A 22,093-nucleotide genomic window follows, 5' to 3' on the forward strand; every position below is an offset into this window, starting at 1 on the left:
ACCGGCGCTATGTATCTTGTCTTTTGACCAGGATCCATGACAGTTGCTGATTAAGTTTGCACAAGTTTATACTGGTTGCATTGGGTAGATACCTTGTGTAAGTATTGTGTTCCTGTAGCCAGTTTGCGATCATTGCCAATAACAGCTGTACGGGTAAAAGGATTGCGAAGAAAGAAAGGCCAGTATTGTATCTCCTCCCTCTCTCGGACCAATTCAGAATGTTTGGAACTTTACTTGTCGGTGGATTTTTCTGCCAAATTTAAATTTGTAATTTCCCTAACTGGAAGGATTTTAATAGGATTCTAGTACGATTTGAGAATTTATCATTCAATAGTTTGGGCTAGACACTTTCAATATTTTTTAGTACAATTTACCATCTAATGAGACTCCGAAAGCTCGAAAGGGAAAACATGTATCATGCCAAAATAAGTGTATCGACAAACATGTCAATTTCTTTGTATCCAATAAAAAATAGTACTCTCTTCATTTATACTATTATAAGATGTTTTGGATATATCAATGTGGACTACATACTGACTGAAATGAGTGAACAAACACACTAAAACGTATTCCTATCTACTTGCATAAAAAAGTAAGAATATCTTATAATAATGAACAAAGAATACATCACAACGATGATGGATATTTCGTACTAGAAACAACAACAAAAGTTAACATGAAATTTGTTCTTATGCATATTCAAAAGTTTCTATAAAGAAGTGTTTATGTGGGTCCCTTGAAGTTGAAGCTTTTCTTTCCCCTATAAACCTCCTCTCCTCCCGCTGCCTGCACACTCCATCAGCCCCTAGATAAGCTCATCCCTTAAGCTAATCACTCTCACACTCTTCTTCCATAATCCGCGCGGCGGCCCATGGAGCCTGGGCTGGCGCGGCGGCTGTGGCACGTTGTGCTCGCCGTGTGCCACATGCTGCGCCGCGGACTCTGCCGCAAGCGGCTCATGATGGACCTGCACCTCCTCCTCGGCCGCGGCAAGCTCGCCGGTCGCGCGCTTCGCGGCCTCCTAGCCCAACCCGCCACGGCCCATGGCCATGGCCACCGCATCTCCTCCTCCTCCACTTCCGCCATGGCGTCGTTCTACGGACACCACGCGCGGGCGGTGGAGTTCAGCTGCACCACCACGCCGTCGTACCCGCAGTACTACGGGCTCTTCCCCTTTAAGAGCCGCGGCGGGCGCAGCGGAGGCGGTCGGGGCACCGCCCGCGACGACTACGGAGGCCTGGATGCCGCTGCGGTGGCGCGGGCGTTCGAGATGATGAGCGCCGACGTGGAGTCCGGAAGAGCCACGCCGGCGGTGGCAGGGATGGCGACGGCGACGCCATCACCGATGGTGGCATGGATCCTGGGCCGCAGCCCCGCTGGTGTCCGGCGGCTGCGCGTCACCGACTCGCCGTTCCCGGTCGTGCCGGAGGACGGCAACAGCGGCAGCAACGAGCGCGTGGACGCCGAGGCCGACGACTTCATCAGGAGGTTTTACGAGCAGCTACGGATCCAGCACTCGATCGCCATCCCGGAGTGCTAGATAGCTGCGGGTCGTAGGTGTAACTTGATCCTCCCGGCTGCTCGTCGGCGGCGTTGTGACCGGCTAGCACATCCGCGCCGTGTGTTACGCCTTACGGGTGCGTGTTGCCTGGATCGTGTGGTACTGGACTACTGGACTACTGGCTGCACCTGCATGCGTGCATCGACGTGACTGCCGGTGGAGATGCCGTGCCGAGGCATGTCGAACGAACTCTATTCCTGCTTTAGCATAGAAGATTGGGAGTGTTTCATGTCTACTGCTACTATTTCACGGAGTAATCATTGCCCTTTAACTTTTTTTTAACACAGTACAATCATAAATACTCGTATATACACATACATTCACCCATATAAATGCATGCACGTATATCTTACCTTTATGAATACCTTTGAGATACTGAGACAACATCACATCTTTTTTCTTGAAAGATCCTGTATTCACTGGCATTTCATTGATTTGGCAGAAGAGTAACCACAAAGACGAAGAGTGGTGATCAAGTGATCATGTGATCAAAGGAACAAGAAAAAAAAAGACAAAGAAAAAGATAGGGAAGCCCTCCTTCACAAACTCTCGCGGTTTCTCGCGTCAAATCCCCAAAAGGGATCGCTTTGCATTTTGCACTGGCTATCTGCCATTTCTCCATGTCTCTTCTGTTTGCGGCAAGCACGTCCTTCACACTTGGAAGCTTATCCCTCGAGGTGGAGTTGTTACGTTCAAGCTAGATATGCCATTAAACTAGTGTCACGATCGTCTTTGTTCCCTTTCCCGTCCCTGGCACTGCTTTGTCGATCATCATTGACACAACTTCAGACGTTGTTTTTGTTGAGAACGTAGCATGCAATTTCAAAAAAAAAATCTACGCTCACGCAAGATCTATCTAGGAGATGCATAGCAACGAGGGGGAGAGTGTGTCTACGTACCCTCGTAGACCAAAAGTGGAAGCGTTTGACAACGCGATTGATGTAGTCGAACTTCTTCTAGCTCCGACCGATCAAACACCGAACGTACGGCATCTCCGAGTTCTGCACACGTTCAACGCGATGACGTCCCTCGCCTTCTTGATCCAGCAAGGTGTCGAGGAAGAAGATGAGTTCCGTCAGCATGACGGCGTGATGACGGTGATGGTGAAGTGATCCGCGCAGAGCTTCGCCTAAGCACTAAAAAGATATGATCGGAGGCGTAAACTATGGAGGATGGCGCCCTACACGGCTAACAATTGTTGATGTGTCCCTGTGAGGCGCCCCCTCCCCACATATATATAGGTGGGAGGGGAGGGAAGGCAGCCAGGGCACGCCCTAGGGTTGGCGGCCGCCCCCTAGGGGGCCTGCCTTGCCCTGTGCACCCCCTTTCCATGTATGCATGAAGGGGAAGAAAAGAGGGTGTGAGGGAAGGAAGTGGGAATCCTAATCCACACTTTCCTTTCCCTTCCCCCCTTTCCTTCTCCTCCTCCTATGGCCTTATAGGGCGCACCGGCCCCTTGCGGGCTGGTGTGTTCCTTCACAAGGCCCATATGGCCCATAGGATTGCCAAGGTACCCGAAACACCTTCCGGTGATCCATAAGTACCCGATACCCTCCGGAACACTTCCGTGTCCGAATACCATTGTTCTATATAGCACTCTTTACCTCTCGACCATTTTGAGACTCCTCATCATGTCCGTGATCTCATCTGGGACTCCGAACAACATTCGGTCACCAAATCACATAACTCATATGATACAATATCGTCATCGAACGTTAAGCGTGCGGACCCTACGGGTTCGAGAACTATGTAGACATGACCGAGACACCTCTCTGGTCAATAACCAATAGCGGAACCTAGATGCTCATATTGGCTCCTACATATCTACGAAGATCTTTATCGGTCGAAACATTATGACAATATTCGTAATTCCCTTTGTCCATCGGTATATTACTTCCCGAGATTCGATCGTCTGTATCTACATACCTAGTTCAATCTCGTTACCGGCAAGTCTCTTTACTCGTTCCATAATACATCATCCTGCAACTAACTCATTAGTTATTTTACTCGCAAGGCTTCTTATGATGTGCATTACCAAGAGGGCCCAGAGGTACCTCTCCCATACTCGTAGTGAAATCCTAATCTTGATCTATGCCAACTCAACAAACATCTTCGGAGATACCTATAGAGTATCTTTATAATCACCCAGTTACGTTGTGATGTTTGATAGCACAATGCATCCCTCCGGTATCCGGGAGTTGCATAATCTCATAGTCGAAGGAATATGTATTTGACATGAAGAAAGCAATAACAATAAAACTGAATGATCATTATGCTAAGCTAACGGGTGGTTCTTGTCCATCACATCATTCTCCTAATGATGTGATCCCATTCATCAAATGACAACACATGTCTATGGTCACGAAACTTAACCATCTTTGATTAACGAGTTAGTCTAGTAGAGGCTTACTAGGGACACGGTGTTTTGTCTATGTATCCACACATGTATTAAGTTTCCGGTTCATACAATTCTAGCATGAATAATAAACATTTATCATGATATAAGGAAATATAAATTAACAACTTTATTATTGCCTCTAGGGCATATTTCCTTCAGTCTCCCACTTGCACCAGAGTCAATAATCTAGTTCATATCGCCATGTGATTTAACACCAATAGTTCACATCTTTATGTGATTAACACCCATAGTTCACATCGCCATGTGACCAACACCCAAAGGTCTTACTAGAGTCAATAATCTAGTTCACGTTGGTATGTGATTAACACCCAAACAGTACTAAGGTGTGATCATGTTTTGCTTGTGAGAGAGGTTTAGTCAATGGGTCTGCCACATTCAGATCCGTATGTATTTTGCAAATTTCGATGTCTACAATGTTCTGCATGGAGCTACCCTAGCTAATTGCTCCCATTTTCAATACGTATCCAGATTGAGACTTAGAGTCATCTGGATCGGTGTAAAAGCTTGCATCGACGTAACTCTTTACGACGAAATCTTTATCACCTCCATAACCGAGAAATATTTCCTTAGTCCTCTAAGGATAATTTTGACCGATGTCCAGTGATCTACTCCTACATCACTATTGTACCCCCTTGCCAAACTCATGGCAAGGTACACAATAGGTCTGGTACACAGCATGGCATACTTTATAGAACCTATGGCCGGCTGAGGCATAGGGAATGACTTTCATTCTATCTCTATCTTTTGTCGTGGTCGGGTTTTGAGTCTTACTCAACTTCACACCTTGTAACACTGGCAAGAACCCTTTCTTTGACTGATCCATTTTGAACTTCTTGAAAACTTTGTCAAGATATGTGCTTTGTGAAAGTCCTATTAAGCGTCTTGATCTATCTCTATAGATCTTGATGCCCAATATATAAGTAGCTTCACTGAGGCATTTCACTGAAAAAATCTTATTCAAGTATCCCTTTATGTTATCCAAAAATTCTATATCATTTCCAATCAATAATATGTTAGCCAAATATAGTATCAGAAATGCTACAGAGCTCCCACTCACTTTCTTGTAAATACAGGCTTCACCACAAGTTTGTATAAAACCATATGCTTTGGTCACCTTATCAAAGCATATATTCCAACTCCGAGATGCTTGCACCAGTCCATAGATGGATTGCTGGAGCTTGCACACTTTGTTAGCACCCTTAGGACCGACAAAACCTTCTAGTTGCATCATATACAACTATTCCTTAAGAAATCCATTAAGGAATGCAGTTTTTACGTCCATTTGCCAGATTTCATAAAATGTGGCAATTACTAACATGATTTGGATAGACTTAAGCACCGCTGTGGGTGACAAAGTCTCATCGTAGTCAACTCCTTGAACTTGTCAAAAAACCTTTTGCGACAAGTCGAGCTTTGTAGATAGTGACATTACTATCAGCGTCAGTTTTCCTCTTGAAGATCCATTTATTCTCAATGGCTTACCGATCATCGGGCAGTCCACCAAAGTCCTCACTTTGTTCTTATACATGGATCCTATCTCAGATTTCATGGCCTCAAGACATTCATCGGAATCTGGGCTCATCATAGCTTCTTCATAGTTCGTAGGTTCGCCATGGTCTAGTAACATAACTTCTAGAACAGGATTACCGTACCACTCTGGTGCGGAATGTGCTTTGTTTGACCTACGAGGTCCAGTAGTAACTTGATCTGAAGTTTCATGATCATCATCATTAGCTTCCTCTCTAGTTGGTGTAGGCATCACAGGAACGGATTTCTCTGATGTGCTACTTTCCAATTCGGGAGAGGGTACAATTACCTTATCAAGTTCTATTTTCCTCCCACTCACTTCTTTCGAGAGAAACCCCTTCTATAGAAATGTTCCATTATTGGCAACAAAGATCTTGCCTTCGGATCTATGGTAGAAGGTGTACCCAATTGTTTTCTCAGGGTATCCTATGAAGATATACTTCTCCGATTTGGGTTCGAGCTTATCAGGCTGAAGTCTTTTGACATAAGTGTCGCAACCCCAAAATTTAAGAAACAACAGCTTAGGTTTCTTGCAAAACCAAAGTTCATACGGTGTCGTCTCAACGGATTTAGATGGTGCCCTATTTAATGTAAATGCAGTTGTCTCTAATGCATAACCCCAAAACGATAGTGGTAAATCGGTAAGAGACATCATAGATCGCACCATATCTAATAAAGTACGGTTACGACTTTCGAACACACCATTAAGGTGTGGTGTTCCAGGTGGCGTGAGTTGTGAAACTATTCCACATTGTTTTAAATGAAGGCCAAACTCGTAACTCAAATATTCGCCTCCGCGATCAGATCGTAAAACTTTATTTTCTTGTTACAGTGATTCTCCACTTCACTCTGAAATTCTTTGAACTTTTCAAATGTTGCAGACTTTGTGTTTCATTAAGTAGATATACCTATATCTGCTGAAATCATCTTTGAAGGTAAGAAAATAAAGATACCCGCCGCATGCTTCAACACTCATCGGACCGCATATATCGATATGTATTATATCCAATAAGTCATCAGCTCGCTCCATTGTTCCGGAGAACGGAGTTTTAGTCATCTTGCCCATGAGGCATGGTTCGCAAGTATCAAATGATTCATAATCAAGTGATTCCAAAAGCCCATCTGCATGGAATTTCTTCATGCGCTTTAACCAATATGACCTAAACGGCAGTGCACAAGTATGTTGCACTATCATTATCAACTTTGCATCTTTTGGCATCAATATTATGAATATGTGTATCACTACAATCGAGATTAAATAAACCATTTATATTGAGTGTATGACCATAGAAGGTTTTATTCATGTAAACAGAACAACAATTATTCTTTGACTTAAATGAATAGCAGTATTGCAATAAACATGATCCAATCATATTCATGCTTAACGTGAACACCAAATAACATTTATTTTAGGTTCAACACTAATCCCGAAGGTAAAGGGAGTGTGGATGGTGATCTTATCAACCTTGGAATTACTTCCAACACACATCGTCACTTCATCATTAACTAGTCTCTGTTCATTCTGCAACTCCTATTTCGAGTTACAAATCTTAGCAACTGAACCGGTATCAAATACCCAGGGGCTACTATGAACACTAGTAAAGTAGACATCAATAACATATATATCAAATATACCTTTGTTCACTTTGCCATCCTTCTTATCCGCCAAGTTTTTTTGGGTAGTTCTGCTTCCAGTGACCATTTCCTTTGCAGTAGAAGCACTTAGTTTTAGGTTTGGGTCTAGCTTTGGGCTTCTTCACGGGAGTGGCAACTTGCTTGCCATTCTTCTTGAAGTTCCCTTTCTTTTCCTTGCCCTTTTTCTTGAAACTAGTGGTCTTGTTAACCATCAACATTTGATGCTATTTCTTAATTCTACCTTCACCGATTTTAGTATCGTGAAGATCTTGGGAATCGTTTTCGCCATCCCTTGCATATTATAGTTCATCACGAAGTTCTAGTAGTTTGGTGATATTGACTAGAGAACTTTGTCAATCACTATCTTATCTGGAAGATTAACTCCCACTTGATTCAAGCGATTGTAGTACCCAGACATTCTGAGCACATGCTCACTGGCTGAGCTATTCCCCCCATTTTGTAGGCAAAGTACTTGTCAGAGGTCTCATACCTCTCGACACGGGCATGAGTCTGAAATACCAATTTTAGCTCTTGGAACATCCCATATGCTCTGTGGCGTTCAAAACGGTTTTTGAAGTCCCGGTTCTAAGTCGTAAAGCATGATGCACTAAACTATCAAGTAGTCATCATATTGAGCTTGCCAAACGTTCATAACATCTGCATCTGCTCCTGCAAATAGGTCTGTCACCTAGCGGTGCATCAAGAACATAATTCTTCTATGCAACAGTGAGGATGATCCTTAGATCACGGACCCAGTCCGCATCATTGCTACTATCATTTTTCAATTTTCTCTAGGAACATATCAAAAATATATAAGAGCTATATCCCGAGCTATTGATCTACAACATAGATATGCAAATACTATCAAGACTAAGTTCATGATAAATTAAGTTCAATTAATCAAATTACTTAAGAACTCCCACTTAGATAGACATCCCTGAAGTCATCTAAATGATACATGATCCAAATCAACTAAACCATGTCTGATCATCACGTGAGATGGAGTAGTCATCAATGGTGAACATCTCCATGTTGATCATATCTACTATATGATTTATGTTCGACCTTTCGGTCTCCAGTGTTCCGAGGCCATGTCTATACATCTCAGGCTCATCAAGTTTAACCCGAGTATTCTGCATGTGCAAAACTATCTTGCACCTGTTGTATTTGAACGTAGAGTCCATCACACCTGATCATCACGTGGTGTCTCGACACGATGATCTGTCGCAACTGTGCATACTCAGGGAGAACACTTATACCTTGAAATTTTAGTTAAGGGATCATCTTATAATGCTACCGCCATACTAAGCAAAATAAGATGCATAAAAGATAAACATCACATGCAATCAAAATATGTGACATGATATGGCCATCATCATCTTGTGCTTTTGATCTCCATCTCCAAAGCATCATCATGATCTCCATCATGACCATCTCGACACCTTGATCTCCATCGTAGCGTCGTGGTCGTATCTCCAACTATTTCTTCTACAACTATCGCTAATGCATAGTGATAAAGTAAAGCAATTACATGGCGTTTGCATTTCATACAATAAAGAGACAACCATAAGGCTTCTGCCGGTTGCCGATAACTTTTAGAAAACATGATCATATCATACAACAACGTTTCTCACATCATGTGTTGACCATATCACATCACAACATGCCCTGCAAAAACAAGTTAGACGTCCTCTACTTTGTTGTTGGAAGTTTTACGTGGCTGTTATGGGATTCTAGCAAGAACCGTTCTCACCTACGCATCAAAACCACAACGGTGATTTATCAAGTTTGTCGTTTTAACCTTCAACAAGGACCGACCATAGTCAAATTCGATTAACCTAAAGTAGGAAAAACAGACACCCGACAGCCACCTTTACGCAAACTAGTTACATGTCTGTCGTTGGAACCGGTCTCATGGACGTGGTCATGTAAGATTGGTCCGGGCCGCTTCATCCAACAATACTGCCGAATCAAAACAAGACATTGGTGGTAAGCAGTATGACGATCACCGCCCACAACTCTTTGTGTTCTACTCGTGCAGATCATCTACACATAGACCTGGCTCAGATGCCACTGTTGGGAAACGTAGCATGCAATTTCAAAAAAAATCCTACGCTCACACAAGATCTATCTAGGAGATGCATAACAACGAGGGGGGGAGTGTGTCTACGAGCGGAAGCGTTTGACAACGCGGTTGATGTAGTTAAACTTCTTCTAGCTCCGATCGATCAAGCACCGAACGTATGACACCTCCGAGTTCTGCACATGCTTAGCGCGATGGCGTCCCTTGCCTTCTTGATCCAGCAAGGTGTCGAGGAAGAAGATGAGTTCCGTCAGCACAACGGCGTGGTGACGGTGATGGTGAAGTGATCCGCGCAGGGCTTCACTTAAGCACCAGGAAGATATGACCGGAGGCATAAACTGTGGAGGGGGATGCCGCACATGGCTAACAATTGTTGGTGTGTCCTTACGAGTCTCCCCCTCCCCACATATATATAGGTGGGAGGGGAGGGGAGGCATCCAGGGCGCGCCCTAGGGTTGGCCGCCGCCCCCTAGGGGCCCTGTCTTGCCCTGCGCCCCCTGTCATGGTTCTAAGTCTGACAGTAGAAAGGGGGGTAGGCATGGAGAGGCAAGATCTTAGCTATGACGAACATGTACACACGAGGTTTTACGAGTTCAGGCCCTTCTCGGAGGAAGTAACAACCCTACGTCTCGGTGCCCGGAGGCGGTCGATTGGATTATGTGTGTTGTGTTACAGGGGGTGCCCCCTTGTCCCAGAGGAGGGGGGTGGCTTATATAGAGTGCGCCAGGACCCCAGCCCACCTCCATTACAAGGAGCTTAATGTACATAAAGTAAGGTCATTACTGGTAACGACAGTCTTAAATACTCTTAATGCTCATGAAGACTAAGGAGTGAATGCCCGGCCGTTGTGCGTTCTTCCGACTCCTGGTCTTCGATGTAGTCGAGTCATTCCCCATATGGTCGAGTGAAAGTGGGGAATAACGGTCGAGTGATTATACTGTCGAGTGGATTCTTGGTGTTCTTATCTTCTGGGGTAGTGACCTTGGGTAGGATGTATAGGTCAGGCCTATGACCCTACCCCAGGTCTGTATCCTCATCAATAGGCCCCGAATGGATTAAGGTGCGAGTGCAAAATAGGTTGAAATTGAACTTGTCGTGAGCTTTGGGATCTCATGAGTGCTTTCTGCAAGTCTGAGCGCCCGCGTCGATGTTTAGTGTCGACTCAGTCGCCTTGATCCATTCAGTGGACAGTCGAGTGAACTGTTGATCTTATGTGCCGAGTGTCCTGTTGGAGCGCGGGATCCTGGGCGCGATTGCCTGGAGTGTATCCCGGATTCCGCGGGATATGAAATTTCGGGGAAGCGCGCCAGATGGGGAGTGCCGAAGCGGGCGGAGCGGATAAACGGTGATTCCTCGATTCTTGCGCCGCCTTTTTCGCCACGTACGCTGCGCGTGACTGTTGCGGGATTTGACGGGATCGCCTGGTCCCATGCGTCAGTTGTCGGTGTCAAAACCGGTGGATCTCGGGTAGGGGGTCCCGATCTGTGTGTCAAGGCTGATGGTAACAGGAAGCAAGGGACACAGATGTTTACCCAGGTTCGGGCCCTCTCGATGGAGGTAAAACCCTACTTCCTGCTTGATTAATATTGATGATATGGGTAGTACAAGAGTAGATCTACCACGAGATCGTAGAGGCTAAACCCTAAGAGCTAGCCTATGATGGTATGATTGTAATTGTGATCGGCATTCTAAGGACCAACCTCTCCGGTTTATATAGACACTGGAGAGGGCTAGGGTTTACATGGAGTCGGTTACAAGAAAGGAAACACAATATCCGGATCGCCAAGCTTGCCTTCCACGCAAAGGAGAGTCCCATCCGGACACGGGCCGAAGTCTTGAGTCTTGTATCTTCACGCTTCAATAGTCCAGACGTTGTACACAGTCCGCCTGTCCGGATACCCCCTAATCCAGGACTCCTTAGTAGTCCCTGAACCAGGCTTCAATGACGATGAGTCCGGCGCGCAGTATTGTCTTCGGCATTGCAAGGCGGGTTCCTCCTCCGAATACTCCAAAGTAATTATCGAACACTTGGATCGTGTCCGGATCCACAAAATGGTCTTCATGTGCCACTATAGAGAGAATGATATTTCACAAATGCAATCTGCTGACAACTTTTTCTGATGACGTGACATGTTATTATGGTCGGATCATCATTCAAACCATTTTCCCACAACCAGCTACAACGCATATTACGAGGCGGTTTCTTTGACACGTCTTGTCAAAGCAGAGATCGTGTCCCCTTGTCACGGGATTCTCATCAATACGAGTATGGATAACCCCACCACACCATCAATCGTGGCGCTTGGGAAGCAAGCGATTCCCAACGGGCAAGTGGGGAGGCGCGCCGCTTTCGTCGCCTCTATAAAGGGACAAGATTTCCTCATTTTTACCCACGCCTCCTTTCTCCCTTGCCCACTCTTGCCCCCTTGAGCTCCAGCGCCCAAGCCCAAGTCTTCTCCACATAGCTAAACATGTCCGGAGCAGGAGGCAAGTGGGTGGCTTCCACCGTCAAGGAGAAGCACGTCACCAATCTTCGGGCGGCCGAATACTTGGCCGCAGACATAGCACACCGGCTACCGGACGCCGGGCAGGTCATTCCGACCCCAGGACCCCATGAGAGGGTCGTGTTTGTTGCCCACTTCATCCGTGGACTGGGATTCCCACTTCATCCCTTCGTTCGCGGGCTTATGTTCTACTACGGGCTAGATTTCCATGATCTAGCCCCAAATTTCATCCTCAACATCTCGGCATTCATCATCGTATGTGAGGCCTTCCTCCCATCCGGCCTCACTTTGGCATGTGGCTGCAAACCTTCTGCGTGAAGCCGAAGATTTTAAGCCGCCAGCAAGCGGAGTGCGGAGGAGCCATGGTGGGCAAGATGCCTAATGTCACCTGGCTGGACGGCTCCTTTGCGGAGACCGTAAAAGGATGGCAATCGGGGTGGTTCTACATCACCGAGCCACGTGGCGCCAACTGGGCGGTGGCCCCCGAATTCAGATCTGGAGCCCCCATGCGGCTCACCTCCTGGGAAAGGAAGGGCCTGTCCTGAGGCGAATCTACGGAGCTGACCGGACTCTAGACCTGCATCAAGAGCATGAAGGACAAGAACATCAAGCTTGTCAATGTGATCCAGGTCATGCTCATTCGCCGGATTCTGCCATGCCAAAGGCGGGCACTCAATCTGTGGGAGTTCGTCCCGCCCGAACACTAGGCGCTCGGGAAGCTCTACGACATGACGCACAAAGGCGCATGGAAGGTGCTGTTCAAGGCCTCCGAAGTACCTCCTCCCATATCCGAGGACCGCGGGCTTCACGCCGCGCGGGCTCCTAGTCAGGTGAGTTCTCAGACTACCACCGGATTCGGTTCTTCCCAATATATTCATGAGAGAGCCTTAAGTAGTCATGCACATTTGTTCAGGATTATGTGGAGACAGCGGAGCAGGTTTACTGTCTGGCTCCGTTGCCAGAAGGCCCAGCTGACGCTCTCCTGACGGAGATGCTAGTCCTGGCATCATACAAGGTGCCGAAGAAGAAGGCCGAAAAGAAGGCCCCGGGGACCTGAAAGGGTCTCCGGCGTAAGGTTATGCCAGAAGCCCCATCCGAAGACGATGAGGCACACTCCTCCCACGAAGGGGAGGAGGAAGAAGAAGAGACGCCCCATCCGGAAAGGATGAGGGGCCCGGGGAGGCGGACCAGGGGGCCGGAAAAGGCCCTCGTCGTAAGGCCGTCATACCCCTGTCGTCTGATGACGACGAGACAGATTCCTCCCGCGGAGGCGGGGGGGATCAGGAAGAAATTCTACCTCCCCGCACTGGGGGGAGAAGAAGAGGAAAGCCGCCCCAAAAGGGGAGGTTGGGGCGTCCAAGAAGGGGAAGGTGTCCCTTCCGTACTCCGCCACGACCGCTCTCAGCGAGGAGGGGTGGCTGCCCAGGGGGAAGCCCCCAATGCGATCGTAAGTGTCCGCACTCCATTATAACTTCACTCTATAGCTTTTGTTTAACGCCGAACATATGTGTAGTCTGGCCAGGGATCACCCAGAGGTATCTTCCTCCGGGTCCCTGAGCAATTCGGAGATGAATTCGCTTCTAACAGCCACTACTCCTCAGCCCGCGGATGACACGAAGGTGTTGTCCCGGAGGCTCCCAGAGCGGGGGAAGGTGACTCTGGAGACGCCCCGAGGCGGGGTCCAAGATGTCGGACATGCAGGGTTCAAGATCCCCGCGGATCGTGTCGATGAGAGCCACGGTAGGCCGGGCTCTCAGCCGAACACTGTCCCGGAACCTTCAATGGTTCCGAACTCAGGCGGACATCCCCTCGTTAGGGAGGGCGAGCCATCTGCATCAAGGACTTCCGTTGCGCACGAGGCGCCGGATTGTCTGCTGGAAGCGCTTCCATGGACGAAGAGCACCGTACTCTTATGAGTTTGGTGATTCAGAAGGTTTCGTCCGCCAAGAGCAGACTAACTGAAGCTTGCACCAGCCTCTTGACAGGCTTTGAGGTAAGTAAGAAATATGTGTAAAATTACCACCCGATAGGTAGTAGCCCCTGATACTCTTTTTGGTGTTCGGAAAGAACAGCCAAAGAGGGTCAATTATAATCCGCAGGAGTCTAATAATAATTATTCGTGTGAATAAGTAGGCTGTGCTGCTTGCTGCTGCTGCCCGTACTGCCGAGGTTGCCAAACTGAAGCGGGACCTGGAGCAGGCGCAGGGAAAGCTCGGCCTCGCGAAGAGGCAGCTCGAGGAGAACAAGGGTAAGTGATTCCCCTCTCTTATGTATTTGAGGGTAGACAAAATTGGCTAGTCTAACGCCAAAGCGTCGTGACTGTGTAACAGGGGCCACCACCGAAGTGGTGTCCCTGAAGAAAGCGATGTCCGAGGCCGCAGACAAAGCGGCCTTGGAATGCAAGGAGTGCCAAAAGCAGAGTGCTAGAGTGGCCGAGGTACAGCAAGAGCTCCGGGACCTTGGCAAGAAGTACGAGTCCATCGAGCATGATCTGAAGATGAAAGAGGCCGAGCTTGTGAAGGCCCTTGTGAGTTTGAAAGACGCCAAGGCCGAAGCCAAGAAGGCACAGCAGGAGATCCAGGAGGCCAAATAGATAGCAGCGGGTAAGAAGTTCTTTATGCAAAGCAAACATGTGAAGGAGGCGTTTCTTTTACTTACTCGAATTCGGAGCTCTCCAGGGGTATTCACAGATCTGCCATGCAGCGTATCAGACGCTGCGGAGTTCTACTGTGCCCGGGAGGGGAGCTCAACGGAGAAGCTGTTCTGGTCCCAGTATGCTGGGGCCAAACATCCGATGCCTCTGAGTGACCAACTGAAGCAGTTGGTCAAACTCCACAGGGCGGCCGAACTGGCTATGAAAGGTCTCATAGTCCGGTTATGGCCTGGTGAGCTCTTGCCCAGTAGCTACTTTGGCTTGATCAAGCGGATGGTGGATGCCTGTCCACGGCTTGAAGTGATCAAGCGATCCGCTTGTTGGGGAATGTAGTAATTTCAAAATTTTCCTACGCACATGCAAGATCATGGTGATGGCATAGCAACGAGAGGGGGAGTGTATCTTCATACCCTTGAAGATCGCTAAGCGGAAGCGTTTATCAACGCGGTTGATGTAGTCGTACGTCTTCACGATCTGACCGATCCAAGTACCGAACGCACGGCACCTCCGAGTTCTGCACACGTTCAGCTCGATGACGTCCTCGCCTTCTCGATCCAGCAAGACGGGCGAAGTAGTAGATGAGTTCCGGCAGCACGACGGCGTGGTGACGGTGTTGGTGAAGAACAATCTCCGCAGGGCTTCGCCTAAGCACTACGGAAACTATGACGGACGATAGACTAGAGGGGACGGGGTTGCCGGCACACGGCTTGGTGTTTCTTGATCTCTATTTGGTGCTAGCCCTACCCCTCTATTTATATGTTGAGCCTTGGGGTCGAAACTTGGAGTAAAAGCCTCCACAAAGTCGGTTTCACCCGAAAGGCAAGAGTCCTTCTCGGACTCCAGGGCCAGACGCCAGGGTTCCCGGCGTCTGGACCTAGACGCCAGGGACCCTGGCGTCTGGCCCCTGGACTCCGCAAAACTTCCTTTTGCGCTTTCCAAAAACCTTGTGGGCTTTCCCCTTTGGCCCAAATAACGTGTTCTCGTACCCAAACATTTCGGGAAACATCCGGAACCCCTTTCGGTGAATTCCGGAACCCTTTCGGGGATCAAACACTATTATCCCATATATCAAACTTTATCTTCGGACCATTCCGGAGTTCCTCGTCATGTCCATGATCTCATCCGGGACTCCGAACAACATTCGGTTACCAACATACATAACTCATATAATACTATATCGTCAACGAAACGTTAAGCGTGCGGACCCTACGGGTTCGAGAACTATGTAGACATGACCGAGACACGTTTTCGGTCAATAACCAATAGTGGGACCTAGATGCCCATATTGGCTCCCACATATTCTACGAAGATCTTTATCGGTCAAACCGCATAACAACATACGTTGTTCCCTTTGTCATCGGTATGTTACTTGCCCGAGATTCGATCGTCGGTATCTCAATACCTAGTTCAATCTCGTTACCGGCAAGTCTCTTTACTCGTTCCATAATACATCATCCCGCAACTAACTCATTAGTTGCAATGCTTGCAAGGCTTTAAGTGATGTGCATTACCGAGTGGGCCCAGAGATACCTCTCCGACATTCGGAGTGACAAATCCTAATCTCGAAATACGCCAACCTAACAAGTTCCTTTGGAGACACCTGTAGAGCACCTTTATAATCACCCAGTTACGTTGTGACGTTTGGTAGCACACAAAGTGTTCCTCCGGTAAACGGGAGTTGCATAATCTCATAGTCATAGGAACATGTATAAGTCATGAAGAAAGCAATAGCAACATACTAAACGTGCTAAGCTAACGGAATGGGTCATGTCAATCAGATCATTCAACTAATGATGTGATCCCGTTAATCAAATAACAACTCTTTTTCCATGGTTAGGAAACATAACCATCTTTGATTAACACGCTAGTCAAGTAGAGGCATACTAGTGACACTCTGTTTGTCTATGTATTCACACATGTATTACGTTTCCGGTTAATACAATTCTAGCATGAACAATAAACATTTATCATGAAATAAGGAAATAAATAATAACTTTATTATTGCCTCTAGGGCATATTTCCTTCAGTCTCCGACTTGCACTAGAGTCAATAATCTAGATCACATCACCATGTGATTAACATTGATAGTTCACATCATCATCTGATTAACACCCATAGTTCACATCGCCATGTGACCAACACCCAAAGGGTTTACTAGATTCAGTAATCTAGTTCACATCGCTATGTGATTAACACCCAAAGAGTACTAAGGTGTGATCATGTTTTGCTTGTGAGAGAATCTCAGTCAACGGGTCTTTCACATTCAGATCCGTTATGTATTTTGCAATTTTCTATGTCTACAATGCTCTGCATGGAGCTACTCTAGCTAATTGCTCCCACTTTCAATATGTATCTAGATCGAGACTTAGAGTCATCTAGATCGGTGTCAAAAACTTGCATCGACGTAACCCTTTACGACGAACCTTTTGTCACTTCCATAATCGAGAAACATATCCTTATTCCACTAAGGATAATTTTGACCGTTGTCCAGTGATCTACTCCTAGATCACTACTGTACTCCCTTGCCAAACTCAGTGTAGGGTATACAATAGATCTGGTACATAGCATGGCATACTTTATAGAACCTATGGCCAAGGCATAGGGAATGACTTTCATTCTCTTTCTATCTTCTGTCGTGGTCGGGTTTTGAGTCTTACTCAATTTCACACCTTGTAACACAGGCAAGAACTCTTTCTTTTACTGTTCCATTTTGAACTACTTCAAAATCTTGTCAAGGTATGTACTCATTGAAAAAAACTTATCAAGTGTCTTGATCTATCTCTATAGATCTTGATGCTCAATATGTAAGCAGCTTCACCGAGGTCTTTCTTTGAAAAACTTCTTTCAAACACTCCTTTATGCTTTGCAGAATAATTCTATATTATTTCCGATCAACAATATGTCATTCACATATACTTATCAGAAATGCTGTAGTGCTCCCACTCACTTTCTTGTAAATACAGGCTTCACCGTAAGTCTGTACAAAACTATATGCTTTGATCAACTTATCAAAGTGTATATTCCAACTCTGAGATGCTTGCACCAGTCCATTGATGGATCGCTGGAGCTTGCACATTTTGTTAGCACCTTTCGGATCGACAAAACCTTCTGGTTGCATCATATACAACTCTTCTTTAATAAATCCATTAAGGAATGCAGTTTTGACATCCATTTGCCAGATTTCATAAAATGTGGCAATTTCTAACATGATTCGGACAGAGTCTTAAGCATAGATACGAGTGAAAAACTCTCATCGTAGTCAACACCTTGAACTTGTCGAAAACCTTTTGCGACAATTCTAGCTTTGTAGATAGTAACACTATCAGCGTCCGTCTTCCTCTTGAAGATCCATTTAATCTCATTGTCTCGCTGATCATTGGGCAAGTTAATCAAAGTCCATACTTTGTTTTCATACATGGATCTTATCTCAGATCTCATGGCCTCAAGCCATTTTGCGGAATCTGGGCTCACCATCGCTTCTTCATAGTTCGTAGGTTCGTCATGGTCTAGTAACATAACTTCCAGAATAGGATTACCATACCACTTTGGTGCGGATCTTACTCTGGAAGACCTACGAGGTTCTGTAGTAACTTAATCTGAAGTTTCATGATCATCATCATTAACTTTCTCACTAATTGGTGTAGTAGTCACATGAACAGATTTCTGTGATGAACTACTTTCAAATAAGGGAGCAGGTACAATTACCTCATCAAGTTCTACTTTCCTCCCACTCACTTCTTTCGAGAGAAACTTCTTCTCTAGAAAAGATCCATCTTAGCAACGAATAACTTGCCTTCGGATCTGTGATAGAAGGTGTACCCAATAGTTACCTTTGGGTATTCTATGAAGACGCACTTCTCCGATTTGGGTTCGAGCTTATCAGGTTGAAAACCTTTTTCATATAAGCATCGCAACTCCAAGCTTTAAGAAACGACAACTTCGGTTTCTTGCCAAACCACAGTTCATAAGGCGTCATCTCAACGGATTTTGATGGTGCCCAATTTAAAGTGAATGCAGCTGTCTCTAATGCATAGCCCCAAAACGATAGTGGTAAATTGATAAGAGACATCATAAATCGCACCATATCAAGTAAAGTACGATTACGACATTTGGACACACCATTACATTGTGGTGTTCCAGGTGGCATGAGTTTGTGAAACTATTCCACATTGTTTTAATTAAAGACCAAACTCGTAACTCAAATATTTGTCTCTGCGATCAGATCGTAGAAACCTTATTTTCTTGTCACGATGATTTTCCACTTAACTCTGTAATTCTTTGAACTTTTCAAATGTTTCAGACTTATGTTTCATCAAGTAGATATACCCATATCTGCTCAAATCATCTGTGAAGGTCAGAAAAATAACGATACTCTCCGTGAGCCTTAACACTCATCGGACTGCATACATCAGTATGTATTATTTCCAATAAGTCAGTTGCTCGCTCCATTGTTCCGGAGAACGGAGTCTTAGTCATCTTGCCCATGAGGCATGGTTCACAAGCATCAAGCGATTCATAATCAAGTGATTCAAAAAGTCCATCAGCATGGAGTTTCTTCATGCGCTTTACACCAATATGACCTAAACGGCAGTGCCACAAATAAGTTGCACTATCATTATTAACTTTGCATCTTTTGGTTTCAATATTATGAATATGTGTATCACTACGATCGAGATCCAACGAACCATTTTCATTGGGTGTTTAACCATATAAGGTTTTATTCATGTAAACAGAACAACAATTTATTCTCTTACTTAAATGAATAACCGTATTGCAATAAATATGATCAAATCATATTCATGCTCAACGCAAACACCAAATAACACTTATTTAGTTTCAACACTAATCCCGAAAGTATAGGGAGTGTGTGATGATGATCATATCAATCTTGGAACTACTTCCAACACACATCGTCACCTCACCCTCAACTAGTTTCTATTTATTATGCAACTCCCGTTTCGAGTTACTACTCTTAGTAACTGAACCAGTATCAAATACTAAGGGGTTACTATAAACACTAGTAAAGTACACATCAATAACATGTATATCAAATATACTTATGTTCACTTTGCCATCCTTCTTATCCGCCAAATACTTGGGGTAGTTCCACTTCCAGTGACCAGTCCCTTTGCAGTAGAATCACTTAGTCTTAGGCTTAGGTCCATACTTGGGCTTCTTCACTTGAGCAGCAACTTGCTTGCTGTTCTTCTTGAAGTTCCCCTTCTTCCCTTTGCCCTTTTTCTTGAAACTAGTGATCTTGTCCACCATCAACACTTTGATGTTTTTCTTTGATTTCTACCTTCGCCGATTTTTGCATCGCGAAGAGCTTGGGAATTGTTTTCATCATCCCTTGCATATTATAGTTCATCACGAAGTTCTACTAACTTGGTGGTGGTGACTAGAGAATTCTGTCAATCACTATCTTATCTGGAAGATTAACTCCCACTTGATTCAAGCGATTGTAGTACCCAGACAATCTGAGCACATGCTCACTAGTTGAGCGATTCTCCTCCATCTTTTAGCTATAGAACTTGTTGGAGACTTCATATGTTTCAACTCGGGTATTTGCTTGAAATATTAACTTCAACTCCTGGAACATCTCATATGGTCCATGACGTTCAAAACGTCTTTGAAGTCCCGGTTCTAAGTCGTAAAGCATGATGCACTAAACTATCAACTAGTCATCATATTGAGCTAGCCAAACGTTCATAACGTCTGCATTTGCTCCTGCAATAGGTCTGTCACCTAGCGGTGCATCAAGGACATAATTCTTCTGTGCACCAATGAGGATAAACCTCAGATCACGGATCCAATCCGCATCATTGCTACTAACATTTTTCAACACAATTTTCTCTAGGAACATATCAAAATAAACATATGAAAGCAACATTGCAAGCTATTGATCTTACAACATAATTTGCAAAATACTACCAGGACTAAGTTCATGATAAATTTAAGTTCAATTAATCATATTACTTAAGAACTCCCACTTAGATAGACATCCCTCTTCTCCTCTAAGTGATCACGTGATCCAAATCAACTAAACCATAACCGATCATCACGTGAGATGGAGTAGTTTTCAATGGTGAACATCACTATGTTGATCATATCTACTATATGATTCACGCTCGACCTTTCGGTCTCCGTGTTCCGAGGCCATATCTGCATATGCTAGGCTCGTCAAGTTTAACCTGAGTATTCCACGTGTGCAAAACTGGCTTGCACCCGTTGTAGATGGACGTAGAGCTTATCACACCCGATCATCACATGGTGTCTGGGCACGACGAACTTTGGCAACGGCGCATACTCAGGGAGAACACTTCTTGATAATTAGTGAGAGATCGTCTTAAAATGCTACCGTCAATCAAAGCAAGATAAGATGCATAAAGGATAAACATCACATGCAATCAATATAAGTGATATGATATGGCCATCATCATCTTGTGCTTGTGATCTCCATCTCCGAAGCACCATCGTGATCACCATCGTCACCGGCGCGACACCTTGATCTCCATCGTAGCATCGTTGTCGTTATGCCATCTATTGCTTCTACGACTATCGCTACTGCTTAGTGATAAAGTAAAGCAATTACAGGGCGTTTGCATTTCATACAATAAAGCGACAACCATATGGCTCCTGCCAGTTGCCAATAACTTCGGTTACAAAACATGATCATCTCATACAATAAAATATAGCATCACGTCTTGACCATATCACATCACAACATGCCCTGCAAAAACAAGTTAGACGTCCTCTACTTTGTTGTTGCAAATTTTACGTGGCTGCTATGGGCTGAGCAAGAACCGTTCTTACCTACGCATCAAAACCACAACGATAGTTCGTCAAGTTAGTGATGTTTTAACCTTCGCAAGGACCGGGCGTAGCCACACTCGGTTCAACTAAAGTGAGAGAGACAGACACCCGCCAGCCACCTTTAAGCACGAGTGCTCGTAACGGTGAAACCAGTCTCGCGTAAGCGTACACGTAATGTCGGTCTAGGCCACTTCATCTCACAATACCGCCGAACCAAAGTATGACATGCTGGTGAGCAGTATGACTTGTATCGCCCACAACTCACTTGTGTTCTACTCGTGCATATGACATCTACGCATAAAACCAGGCTCGGATGCCAATGTTGGGGAATGTAGTAATTTCAAAGTTTTCCTACGCACATGCAAGATCATGGTGATGGCATAGCAACGAGAGGGGGAGTGTATCTTCATACCCTTGAAGACCGCTAAGCGGAAGCGTTTATCAACGCGGTTGATGTAGTCGTACGTCTTCACGATCCAACCGATCCAAGTACCGAACGCACGGCACCTCCGAGTTCTGCACACGTTCAGCTCGATGACGTCCTCGCCTTCTCGATCCAGCAAGACGGGCGAAGTAGTAGATGAGTTCCGGCAGCACGGCGGCGTGGTGACGGTGTTGGTGAAGAACAATCTCCACAGGGCTTCGCCTAAGAACTACGGAAACTATGACGGAGGATAAACTAGAGGGGACGGGGTTGCCGACACACGGCTTGGTGTTTCTTGATCTCTCTTTGGTGCTAGCCCTACCCCTCTATTTATATGTTGAGCCTTGGGGTCGAAACTTGGAGTAAAAGCCTCCACAAAGTCGGTTTCACCCGAAAGGCAAGAGTCCTTCTCGGACTCCAGGGCCAGACGCCAGGGTTCCCGGCGTCTGGACCCAGACGCTAGGGACCCTGGCG

At 45.7% G+C, this 22,093-nt stretch overlaps 1 protein-coding gene across 1 annotated transcript; it reads left to right on the forward strand.

The window, feature by feature from the left end:
- Window positions 1-820: 820 nt before the first annotated feature.
- Window positions 821-1,913, forward strand: LOC119329097. Its single transcript, XM_037602096.1, has one exon. The coding sequence runs from the start codon at window positions 872-874 to the stop codon at window positions 1,538-1,540; it is 669 nt and encodes a 222-aa protein (XP_037457993.1). The 5' UTR covers window positions 821-871; the 3' UTR covers window positions 1,541-1,913.
- Window positions 1,914-22,093: the final 20,180 nt, after the last annotated feature.

This window comes from Triticum dicoccoides, chromosome 1B (assembly GCF_002162155.2).
Source record: "Triticum dicoccoides isolate Atlit2015 ecotype Zavitan chromosome 1B, WEW_v2.0, whole genome shotgun sequence".
NCBI lineage: Eukaryota > Viridiplantae > Streptophyta > Magnoliopsida > Poales > Poaceae > Triticum > Triticum dicoccoides.